Source organism: Bison bison, unplaced genomic scaffold, assembly GCF_000754665.1.
Source record: "Bison bison bison isolate TAMUID 2011002044 unplaced genomic scaffold, Bison_UMD1.0 scf7180017864062, whole genome shotgun sequence".
In the NCBI taxonomy this organism is placed as follows: domain Eukaryota; kingdom Metazoa; phylum Chordata; class Mammalia; order Artiodactyla; family Bovidae; genus Bison; species Bison bison.
The window spans coordinates 371,301-384,353 of record NW_011494634.1 but is presented as its reverse complement, the minus strand read 5'-3'; the positions used below and the strand labels follow the sequence as shown (position 1 = coordinate 384,353).

The following is a 13,053-nucleotide window of genomic DNA, read 5'->3' as shown; positions in this document are numbered from 1 at the left end:
TCATGTATGGATGTGAGAGTTGGACTATGAAGAAAGCTGAACGCCGAAGAATTGATGCTTTTGAACTGTGGTTTTGGAGAAGACTCTTGAGAGTCCCTTGGACTGCAAGGAGATCCAACCAGTCCATTCTAAAGGAGATCAGTCCTGGGTGTTCATTAGAAGGACTGATGCTAAAGCTGAAACTCCAATACTTTGGCCACCTCATGCAAAGAGTTGACTCATTGGAAAAGACCCTGATGCTGGGAGGGATTGGGGGCAGGAGGAGAAGGGGATGACAGAAGATGAGATGGCTGGATGGCATCACCGACTCAATGGACATGAGTTTGAGTAAACTCCGGGAGTTGGTGATGAACACGGAGGCCTGGCGTGCTGCGATTCATGGGGTCACAGAGTTGGACACTATTGAGCGACTGAACTGAACTGAATCATACTTTCATCATTGCCCTAGGTGACATGTAATATATGTTTCTTTAAATCTTCATTTGTATGAAAACCCAAAAGATGAGTGGATAATGCCATATAAACAAGCTAGTTTTGTATAAAAAGTCAGAATCCTTCACTGGATTTACAAGTTAAATACTTAGAGTTTTTAAGGGTACAACACTCGTCAGTATTTATTATTGTGTTCAGTTGCTGAGTCCTGTCTGACTCTTTGTGACCCCATGGACTGCAGCATGCCATGCTTCCCTGTCCTTCACCATCTCTTGGATGATTATTTAATACCTCATTATTAGGGTGTATCAGAGGTGAGTAAGTATGGGAGGGTACTCCACTTAAGCTCTTGAATGACAGCATCCTATATTTAGCACTAAAATATATTAATTTTTTTTTCATTTTTATTTTTTAGCATTTTCCACTGGAGAAATATTTTCTTTCATCAAAAAATGTGAAACACACTAACCTTAATCCTGTTACCATGGTAGTCAGGAAAAATCGAGTAGTTCCCAGGAGGTACTCAGTAATTTTGTTGATTGAATATTGTTGATTGAACACAGGATATATACTTTAATGATCCTACTACACATTTCTCTTTTTAATTTTTTTTTTAATTTAATTTTGGCTGTGCTGAATCTTTGTTGCTGCATGGGCAATTCTGTAGTTGTGGCAAGCAGGTCTTAATCTCCAGTTGTGCATGGGTTTCTCATTGCAGTGACCTCTCTTGTGGCAGACCACGGGCTCCAGGGCATGTGGGCTTCAGAATTTGTGGCGTGTGGGCTCAGTAGTTGTGGCTCCATAACCATAGTTGTGGTGTCAGGCTTAGCTGCTCTACAGAAAGTGGGATCTTCCTGAAACAGGGATGGAACCAGTGTCTCCTTTGTTGGCAAGTAAACTCTTCACCACAGAGTCACTAGGAAAGCCCCATACTTTTCTTTTGCTTGCACATATATAAAAACATAGAAGACGTCCATGTGTTTCTTGGTTGTGATCCTGTAAGTACTTTATGCCACTTGTCTAACAGTATTCCTCATTGTTAGGCTTTGAAAGGCTTCCTTCACTTCCTTGTTCCTCAAGGTGTAGATAACTGGATTCAGAGCAGCTGTGTGCATGAGTGCAGTTGCTGTGTCTGTTTCTGGAGTGTGTGCAGCCTTTGGTAGGAGGTAGGTGAACAAGGAAAGCCATAAAGAGAGAAACAACCAGGATATGAGAAGAGCAAGTGGAGAAAGCCTTGCTTCTGCCAGTGGCTGAAAGGATTCTCAAGACTGTCACCATAATGCGCACTTAGGAGCACAGAATGAGGAGACGGGCTAAGAATAAAAAGCACAGAGACAGCAGACATCACAATCACATTGTGGGAGATATCAACATGAGCCAGTTTTAGTACAGGCATGATGTCACAAAAAAAGTCCCTCTGCACCCACTTCACATTTGTAGCAATTTCCTCTCTAGCAGAGTTACAATCTGTGCTCTTCATTGTGTTTTTAACCATGTACTTGATTGGTTGAATCCATGGATGCAAATGCTGCAGCAGACACGGAGGTAAGACTGTAAAGTGTACAAGGATTTTTGACTGCTGACAGAGAGGAGGCAATGGTCATTCTCTCTCATATTGTTCGAGAGTCAATTGTATATGGTTGTATGTAGGATATTTGAAAGTCAAAAGTCCTCTTTTTTAAGTTAAACTTTTAATTTTGTATTGTAGTATAGCCAGTTAGCAATGCTGTGACAGTTTCAGGTAGAAAGCAAAGGGACTCAAATCATACATATACATGTATCCATTCTCCTTCTATATCCCCTCCCATCCAGGCTGCCACATAACATTGAGCACAATTCGCTGTGCTATACTAGGTCCTTATTGGTTATCCATTTTAAATATAGCAGTGTGTACCTGTCCATCCCCAACTCCCTAACTATCCCTTCGCCTGTCCTCATCCACAACTATAAGTTCATTCTCTGAGTCTGTTTCTGCTTTATAAATAAGTTTGTTTGTAACACATCTTCTTAGATTCTGTGTATAAGGAATGTCATATGATGTTTCTGCTTCTTGGTCTGACTTACTTCACTCAGTATGACAATCCTCTAGGTCCATTCAAAATCCTTTCTTAATGCTTCTTTACATCTGATTTTGACCCAAATAATTTGGTAAAAGGTCACAACATTTGGCGATATAGTGACCATATGAGAATGAGCCCTACCAGCAATACAAAATATGGACTTTAAGTCTCACGATGATTTCTTGTATCCTTCTTTAACCCCTTAGAAAATGAGCTTGTGAGTGGTCTTGAAAACAAAAGACTTGGGATGAAAGAGTAAATCATGGAAAACAGTATTTCCTAAGGAGAAAAAGGATTATTTAAGGAAGAAGTGACTAAGTGTGCCAAATATTTGTGAAAAGTTGAGAAAAAAATAGCTTTGAGTTATCTATTAATTTTCAGCTACACAGTGGCCATTGGAAACTTCAGAAAAAAGTTTTTGAGAGAGAGATAAGAGGGAAAACCAGATTCAAGTTATATATGGATAGAGAGAAGTTGAGACATGAAAAAAAAACAAGAAACAACATGTTGGAAACATTTGGCCATGAAAGGGAGGAGAAACACAGGGTGATTTATATCTAGAGAAAATAAAAGATAAGACAAGATTATTTATAATTGTTGTTTGATATGTCTTCAGGATGGAGAATTAGAAGTCTACTTAATAGCTGTTGTGAAGGAGTTGTACTAAACAAAGTAGCTCCCCATCTCCCCTGCACACACATTTTGAAAATAGAATAATGTAACCTTAATTTTAGGGTTATTAATTTACCTAGTTTCAATATTATTGTTGTTAGAGAACAGGGAGGCCTGTGGAATAGAGGGAAGGGACGGTTGATCTGTGTGACTGGCACATTTTTTAAGCTTGCCATCTAATACGATTGTGGTTGTGTCATCCATTACTAATTGCAATAGTAACTTCAGAGATCACCAAACAGGTCACCATAAGAAACTTAATAATGAAAAAGTCTGAGATACTGTGAAAATAACCAAAATATGACAGAGACACAACTTGAGGAAATGATGTTGGAAAAAATGATGCTGATAGACTTGTTCAGAGCACAATTGCCCCAAATCTTTAATTTCTAAAAAATCCAGTATCTGCAAAGTGGCTATACAAGCACACCTAAAATTAGGTGTGGATCTAGTATATGGTATCCTAGATCCTCAGAATTTACTCATCTTTTAACTGAAAGTTTATATCCTTTGACTAGCATCTCTTCATTCCTACCACCCATATCCTGCCTCTGGAAATTATTTCTGTTTCTATAAATTTGGCTTTTTTAGATTCCACATATAAGTGATATCATATCTTGTTTGTACCTTGTTAAAGGCTCTGAGCCAAACTTTGCAGATAAACTTCCTGAATTCCAGAACCAACCACAGAAATTGTAAGATAATGAATATATATTGCTGTTTTAAGTATTGAGGTATGCAGTTGCATGTTGTTGTTGTTCAGTTGCTCACTCGTGTTCAACTCTTTAGAACCCCATGAACTACAGCACGCCAGGCTTCCCTGTCCTTCAACATCTCCTGGAGATTGCTCAAACTCATGACCATTGAGTCGGTGATGCCATCTAACCATTTCATCCTCTGTTGTCCCCTTTTCCTCCTGCCTTCAATCTTTCCCAGCATCAGGGCCTTTTCTAATGAGTCTGCTCTTTCCATCAGGTGGCCAAAGTTTTGGAGCTTCAGCTTCAGCATCAGCCCTTCCAATGAATAAATATTCAGGACTGATTTCCTTTAGGATTGAGTAGTTTGATCTCTTTGCAGTCCAAGGGACTCTCAAGAGTCTTCTCCAACACACAGTACAAAAGAATCAATTCTTTCGTGCTCAGCCTTCTTTATGGTCCAACTCTCACATCCATACCTGACTACTGGAAAAACCATAGCTATGACTATACAGACTTTTTTTTTTGGTCAAAGTAATGTCTCTACTTTTTAATATGCTGTCTAGGTTGGTCATAGCTTTTCTTCTAAGGAGAAAGCCTCTGAATTTCATGTCTGCAGTCACCATCTGCACTGATTTTTGGATCCCAAGAAAATGAAATCTGTCATTCTTTCCACTGTTTCCCCATTTTTTGCCATGGACTGAATGCCATGATCTTAGGTTTTTGAATGTTGAGTTTTAAGCCCTCTTTTCCACTTTCCTCATTTACCTTCATCAAGAGACTCTTTAGTTTCTTTTCACTTTTTGCCATAAGGGTGGTGTCATCTGTATATCTGAGGTTATTGATATTTCTCCCTGTAATCTTGATTCCAGCTTGTGCTTCATCTAGCCTGGCGTGATGTACTCAGATGTACTCTGCATATAAGTTAAATAAGCAAGGTGACATGACACTATACAGACTTGAGGTACTCCTTTCTCAATTTGGAACCAGCCCATCCCATGTCTGATTCTAACTGTTGCTTTTTGACCTGCATACAGATTTCTCAGGAGGCAGGTAAGGTGGTCAGGTATTCCCATCTCTTTAAGAATTTTACACAGTTTGTTGTGATCCACACAGTCAAAGGCTTTAGCGTAGTCAAAGCAGAAGTAGATGTTTTTCTGGAATTCTCTTGCTTTTTCTATGATTCAGTGGATGTTGGCAATTTCATCTCTGGTTCCTCTTCCTTTTCCAAATCCAGCTTGAACATCTGGAAGTTCTTGGTTCACATACTGTTGAAGCCTAGCTTGGAGAATTTTGAGCATTGCTTTGCTAGCAAATGAGTGCAACTGTGTGATAGTTGAACATTCTTTGGCATTGCCTTTCTTTGGGTTTGGAATGAAAACTGACCTTTCCAGTCCTGTGGCCACTGCTGAGTTTTCCAGATACTGAGCGCAGCACTTTAACAGCATCATCTTTTAGGATTTGAAATAGCTTAGCTGGAATTCCATCACCTTCACTAGATATGTTCACAGTGGTGCTTCCTAAGGCCCACTTGATTTCACATTCCTGAAGGTCTGGCGCTAGGTGATTGATCACATCATCACAGTTATATGGGCCTTTAAGATCTTTTTTGGATAGATCTTCTGGAGAAAGGAATGTCAAACCACTTTAGCTTTCTTGCCTTGAGAATCCCGTGAACAGTATGAAAAGTGGTTACATGAATTTCATCACATTTTATCAAAGGAGAATTATAAACAGTATAATCTTTCTGAGATGGAAATCTGTGTTTGTCTTACCTTTCAAACCTACTGTGCCTGCCACTTAGTAGGCAAACCAAGAAATCTATAGGAAAAGAATCACTGATTTGTTTCCAGGCAAATCCCAAATTATAACTTCATGAAGAATTTTCAGCTAAAATAATTAAAATGAACTACCCACAAGATGGCAGTGATATGTAACCAGTGAATGCATTGTATAATGATTTTAGGAATTATTAATAAGGAACTGAATTACTCTAGAGTGGCAGTTAAGAACACCTACACATGGAGCTGTATTTTATCTGAATTTCTGTTTCTTGGAAAGGTGATATTAATTAGGAACAGAGAAGTAAAAAGTAACCTCATTGAAGTTTGTATCATCTTTGCATGAGGGGGTTTTCATAGTCATCCTGTTGATATCTAAGAAAACTTTTGTTTAAAAATTTTGAAAACAAAACAAAAGCTGTTATGAAACAAACATTAGTCAGTAATGCACCATTTTTATTTGATTTTTCTTTCCAGTGTTACAAATGTATCTTTCATATGGTCTATAGTTAGTTGTTTGGTACAGCTATGAATTAAAATAGGTTAAATATATTTTATAACTTTTCCTTTGATGTTGTTATAGCTTTATTTTACTTATTTTAAAGGTAGGTGTTTCCAATTGAAGATTTCAGAAAAAAGGATTTTAGGCTATTATAGCATTGTTATTTAGTTTTTGGAAAATAATGATTGATTAAGAATTTTAATCCTTATGTAGGATTAAATCCAAAAACACAAAGCTTCCCTTTTACTTTTCAAGAAGAAAGTAAACTTGGAAGTGGTAAATTTTCCTGTCTAGCTGTTTGTTATGTCTCTTGCTCATGCGTAAAATTTAAACTCCGGGGGCTTTTTCAAGGCTTTTTTAACTCCCGCACATTTTGTTAAAATTTTTGGGAATCATTTTTCCTGTTCTAATTTGTGACTATTTTACCCTCATATCTATTATGAGTTGGTTCTACAACAAATATAATAAAATACAGCTTTGTTAGCTCATTGAAAAACACTTTAAATAATAATGTTATATCTCTGCCCACTAAACTGAAATAGGTTTTGAAATTGCAAAGAGAATACATTCTAAGGATTAAAAAAAGAAAGAAAGAAAGATTTATCACTTTATGACAATAACCGTGTTAGTTATTATAAGATATTGCTTTCATGAAACAGTATATGAATCTTGGAACTATTTACAGATTTCTCATGGTTAAACAAAGCAGTAGCAAACTATTTGATGTATAAAACAACAATAAACACATACCAATAGTCATTTTAACTTGCACAGTTTAATTGCTTAAAAAGATTATTAGTAAAAATATATATTTAAAAATAAAGTTTTAAAAATGAATTAAAACTAAAATTTTAAATCATTTACATTTCAAGGATGGGGTACAAATATATTCTATCATTTTGTGGCCAAAATCTATCCCACAAAAAATTCTACAGGGAAAGCTAAAATCTATGTTCCTCACATAGTCTTAGTGTATTAATAATTGTAATCCCAAGGGATTGACCAGTGTGCCCTACAGACCCACCAGAAATAGCTATTATTAAGAAATACATGTTGAATGGCAGCCATTATGACTTAAAACATAAACAATTTCTTGAAAATTCGATATTCTCCCCTATGCGGTAAAATGGTTGTTTAATTTGCAGCAGTCCCTTCTAATATCCCAAGGATCATTTTCCCCAAGGCCAGTCACACTTAAATACTATTACAGGAGTATATCAACCATTTGGTGCCAATGCAAAGTAGGTTAACCTGTCAAAGTTATTTGCTTAATTCTGAAAATTTGAGATGTGACAGATTTCAAGATCAGTTTACAGTTCTCACAAGATATTACTTATCTTAAAAAATGATTAAACTTCTAATTAAGAAATATGTAGTTTTATTTGGTAAGATATATCCAGATATTTCTGTATGATTTATTTTGTTCCTCAGTGGCCCCCCAATAAAACTACTTTTATCTGTGCATCTATATACAACAATATCATCTTAAGAAAAATAAACCTATAAGCTTATTTATACATGAAAAAAGGAATAGCTTGATGCTTTATTGAGTAAAACAAAAAAACAATAGAGTGTTCTTTTTTTCTGTCTAGAAAGCTACAGAATGCTGAGGAAGAGAATATTAAGAAAACAATGGTTGTCTATTTAAGAAATGCTATGTATCATAACCATGCAATGTATTTTCAATTCAGGTATGAGGGTTATTTGTTCTCCGATTTTTACTAATTTGTATTTTAGGTTCTTAGAAGTGCTGTTCCAGTTAAAGAAGCTGATTGATTTGTAATGATTTTTATAAGAAAACATGTATTTATGAGAAAGCTGGCAGATTTTCCAGAAAATTTTGAAGCTGGCCTGATTAATAGCAAGTGAAAAACTCTTTGGTCTCAAAACATAGTCCAAAAATTAGTGGACTTAAGTAAATGTCATTACATTTTTAGAATTCCATGCAATAAAGTAAAACATTCTCTAGAGCTATGTAGCAATCCTGCTCACTTATCTACAGTTTACAAGTTTTTAAAAAAGGTATCACTATAAATTTGTGGTAGTTACTGCAGCATCACTGCCAATGAATCTTTTGATTTTTAGAAGATATATGCAATGTAAACAGTATTTTTTTTTTTTTAGGATATATAAAGAGGGGAGGGAATATTTGGAGGTATATTTTGTTACAGTAAAAATCTCTAGTTCTCCAAAACTTTATTGAATTTAAATATGCCTACACAAGGTAGAATATGTATATCATTGATTATCAAATAAAGAAACTGATAATCTTTTTGGCTTGCCTTATTCCTATCTCACAGTGGAGACCATGGATGTTACATTATAGATAATGTATTATAATATCTAGTCCTTGGTCACTCCAGGACTAGATATTAAACCTGTTGTTGTTTTCTGCCACTTCAGTATTAGAAATCTGAGAGGGAATAGTGGTTGAGGTATTTTAGAGATACACTAAAAATTGCTGGACCATTATAAAATCTTGATACCTTATTCAATTCTCATAATTATTTTCCTCAGACAAATGATGGAGTATATTTAGAGTCACAGTGAATTTAGAATTGTTTAAAAATGCTGGTGAACATGATAATGCATCTGAAACTATTTATGTTGCTGTTGCTTTATAGTTTCTCAGTCCTGTCTGACTCTTTGCGACCACATGGACTGTAGCCCACCTGGCTCTGCTGTCCATGGGATTTCCCAGGCAAGATTACTAGAGTAGGTTGTCATTTCCTTCTCCAGGTGATCTTCCTGATCCAGGGATCGAACTCACATCTCCAGCTTTGGCAGGTGGATTCTTTACCCGTGAGACACTTGGGAAGCCTCCGAAGCTATTTATAAGTTTTTCTAAATATACCAGGAATAATGTAGTTGTTATTGTTACTGTTGATGTGAATGGTATTGGAGCAGAATTTGCAATAGTGGTGAAAGATAGTGGTCACATTCACTGTTGTGTCTCTTAACCTGTTATTCTGGAGTACCATCAGTATGGGCAGCCTGGGATGACCGGTTCCTTTCCTTATATTGTAGAGGATATTGGTTTGGGAACTTGTGGTAAGCGAAATAGTGAGATATTACCAAAGTATATATATCACTGGAGTAGAATTAAAACAGAATTCTTCAAAAGGTCTGTGCATTTTCAACTCCTTACTTTCAGAGAAATCTGTGTTAAACATGATTTGACTATAAAATAAACTAAGATTTTTAAATTAAATTTGAAAAATGTTTTATAAAATAATTGATCTAATACTTAGGTCAATTGCTTATCAATTTGACCTAATATCAATATTAGATCAAAATAATTAATCTAATACTTAATACTTTCATAGCCCCAATATTTTAAAAAATGGAAACATTGTTCAGCTCAGCTCCAATGTAGCTTTATATATAGTTGTTTTCCAACATATATTTTTGTGATCCCTAACATTTGATATGCTGTTGTTAAGATCTGTATAGAAAATATTTATATAATTCTACTTTCAATCAAAATGTTCTACTCTAAAGAAGATATTGTGTTTGAGATAATACTAATTGAATTAGTAATTCCATGAGTGGACTTTTAGTGGATACACAGTAGTAAGGGACTAGCTCCCACTTTGTCCATGCAGTTTTGGAGAAAACTGACAGTCTATTGAGAATTTAGTAAATTATTTCATAATGCTGCTGACTCATTATCGGTCCCTGATTTGCAGGGACTTTAAACCGATATTAACCACTCCCCTGAACACATACTCTAGATAAAAGTCCAAGAGTCATAAGTAAATGTAACTTTCTGATATGATACCCCAAATGTCCTTGTTATAAACAGTCGCCCCTGTCTCCCAGGGAAAGCCTTTTCCTTGTACCCCCTTAGAAAAAAAAACTCATGGGAAGCATACCAAAATCCTGCATTTTTTGGTTTGAATTAACCAGTCTGGCCTCAGCCAAGGAACTTCAAAATACTCCACCTTTGGATCATAATAAAGGCATATACCCCACATTCAGTGTTTCTTTATGCCTGCACTCTTGCCTTGACTTCCTCCTATAGCTCCTCCTCCAGAATCTGAGTAATAAACTTCATTTGACTTTCCTTTGTGATCTTTTGTTGAATCAGTGCTCACCATCCTACATCCCTGAGCTCCATTTAACATATGTTAATTTAACAAAGTCACAACACAGTGGGAAGTCGAACTGTTTTGATGGATTAGAATTGAGATGAATGCTGGAAGGAGGACTTCTGGATTGCAGGTTATGTTTGTTCAGAAGTTTGCTATTTTTATAAAGCCCAATTCAAATGATATGACTATACCTGTGTGCATAGTAAGAACTGGGGCCCAGTGATGTGAAATTATGCTTCAAGAGGCACCGTGAAAAATTACATAAATTGGCAGTCCCGTGAGGACTGCACAAACTACTAAAATCATAAGTACCTGTTATGCTTATTTGTTTATCTATGTTTATTTACTAAGGTTCCCTCATATATACATATATGTGAACCTACATGTGTATATAATTTATATGTGTATATATGTAAAGATGTATACATGTGTATGTATACTGGATGAAGTAGTGTATTGTATAAAATGCACTCCATTTGGTAGAAATATGTCATTTATAATCTAAGATTTAAAAAGTCAAACTAGCCCAATTTTTATCTTTTGCCTCTTGAATACCTCTTGGATATATTTTTTAAAATTATTAAGTGATTCTATTTTAGTTATTAGCTGCCCAAACTCTTTCTACTTCATCCTGAAAAATAACATGCCTCTGATGAAGAACATGAGCTGCAGACTGTTATCACTGGTGAGAGACAAACTGCACCTAGGTGACAAGCAATTAGTGGTATTCATGCAAATTATTTCTTTGCTCTGATTTAGTCTTATTGTAGACATTCTGTTTCAGAGAAATAGAATGGTAAGACAACTGAGAACAAAGATACATTTATAGATTTTATTATTATATTTGATATTATATATACACTTAAAGAATATTTTTTGATCCTTTGACACATATATTTTGATTATTAGAGAGAAACTGGTCTAAGATATGATCTGTGAAAATCACACCCAAGTGACTGAATTTATCCTTCATGGTTTTACAAACAAGCCTGAGATGCAACATTCCCTATTTGTTTTGTTCCTGGTCATCTATACAGTCACTTTGTTGGGTAACTTCCTTATTGTCACAGTTACCATTGTGGATCCTGCTCTTCAAACACCCATGTACTTCTTTCTCAGGAACTTGTCACTTCTTGAAATCTGTTTCACCTTGGTCATGGTGCCAAAGATGTTGGTAGATCTAGTATCCCCGAGGAAAAGCATCTCTTTTGTAGGCTGTGGTACCCAGATGTACTTCTTTTTCTTCTTTGGCAGCTCTGAATGTTTCCTCCTCTCTATGATGGCTTATGATCGCTTTGTAGCCATCTGTAATCCTCTCCGCTATTCAGTCATAATGAATAGGTCCCTATGTTTGTGGATGGCTGTAGGTTCTTGGATGTCTGGTGTTCCCGTGTCTATGCTACAGACAGCTTGGTTGATGGCCCATCCTTTCTGTGGACCAAGCACCATAGACCACTTCTTTTGTGATGGTCCCCCAGTGTTGAAACTAGTCACTGAGGATACAACCATATATGAAATGCAAGCACTTGCCTCCACACTACTATTTATTATGTTTCCCTTTTCCCTCATTTTGGTCTCCTACACTCGCATTATTAAAACCATCCTGATGATGCCCTCTGCTACCGGTCGCCAGAAGGCATTCTCCACTTGTTCATCTCACCTCATTGTGGTATCCCTTTTCTATGGAACAGCCAGCTTGACCTACCTACGGCCCAAATCCAAACAGTCTCCCGAGAGCAAGAAGCTAGTATCATTGTCCTACACTGTCATCACACCGATGTTAAACCCCATCATCTACAGCCTAAGGAACAATGAAGTGAAGGGGGCAGTCAAGAGGACATTCACTCGAAAAGTCTTGCAGAAGTTAGGTGTGCTTTGAATTAAATTGTGTCGAGTTTTTCTAGACAAAGTAGGGGCACCAGAACCCATGAACAAAAGCTGTGAAGGAGTGGAAGATTTGCTCTTACTTTGTCAGGGTCACCTACTATGATGGGTGGATCTCAGTGTCTCAGTCAGAGTCCCAGTTCAGACGGGGATAACTGAGTTCCTTTAGGAAGAAATTATTCAAAAATTCACAAAAAAGACCACCTGACCTGTCTCTTGAGAAACCTGTATGCAGGTCAGGAGGCAACAGTTACAACTGGACGTGGAACAACAGACTGGTTCCAAATAGGAAAAGGAGTACGTCAAGGCTGTATATTGTCACCCTGCTTATTTGACTTATATGCAGAGTACATCATGAGAAACGCTGGGCTGGAAGAAGCACAAGCTGGAATCAAGATTGCTGGGAGAAATCTCAATAACTCCAGATATGCAGATGACACCACCATTATGGCAGAATGTGAAGAGGAATTAAAGAGCCTTTTGATGAAAGTGAAAGAGGAGAGTGAAAAAGGTGGCTTAAAGCTCAACATTCAGAAAACTAAGATCATGGCAACTGGTCCCATCACTTCATGGGAAATAGAAGGGGAAACAGTGGAAACAGTGGCGGACTTTATTTTTCTGGGCTCCAAAATCACTGCAGATGGTGACTGCAGCCATGAAATTAAAAGACGCTTACTCCTTGCAAGGAAAGTTATGACCAGTTATGACAGCATATTAAAAAGCAGAGACATCACTTGCCAACAACGGTCGATCTAGTCAAGGCCATGGTTTTTCCAGTGGTCATGTATGGATGTGAGAGTTGGACTGTGAAGAAAGCTGAGCGCCGAAGAATTGATGCTTTTGAACTGTGGTGTTGGAGAAGACTCTTGAGAGTCCCTTGGACTGCAAAGAGATCCAACCAGTCCATCTTAAAGGAGATCAGTCCTGGGTGTT

The 13,053-nt window shown here is 36.8% G+C and overlaps 1 protein-coding gene across 1 annotated transcript; it reads left to right on the top strand.

The window, feature by feature from the left end:
- The first annotated feature begins 11,164 nt into the window (after nt 1–11,164).
- On the top strand, nt 11,165–12,115 carry LOC104985919 (olfactory receptor 10A7). Its single transcript, XM_010836311.1, has one exon. It carries the CDS (start codon nt 11,165–11,167, stop codon nt 12,113–12,115), a length of 951 nt encoding a protein of 316 aa, XP_010834613.1.
- Nucleotides 12,116–13,053: the final 938 nt, after the last annotated feature.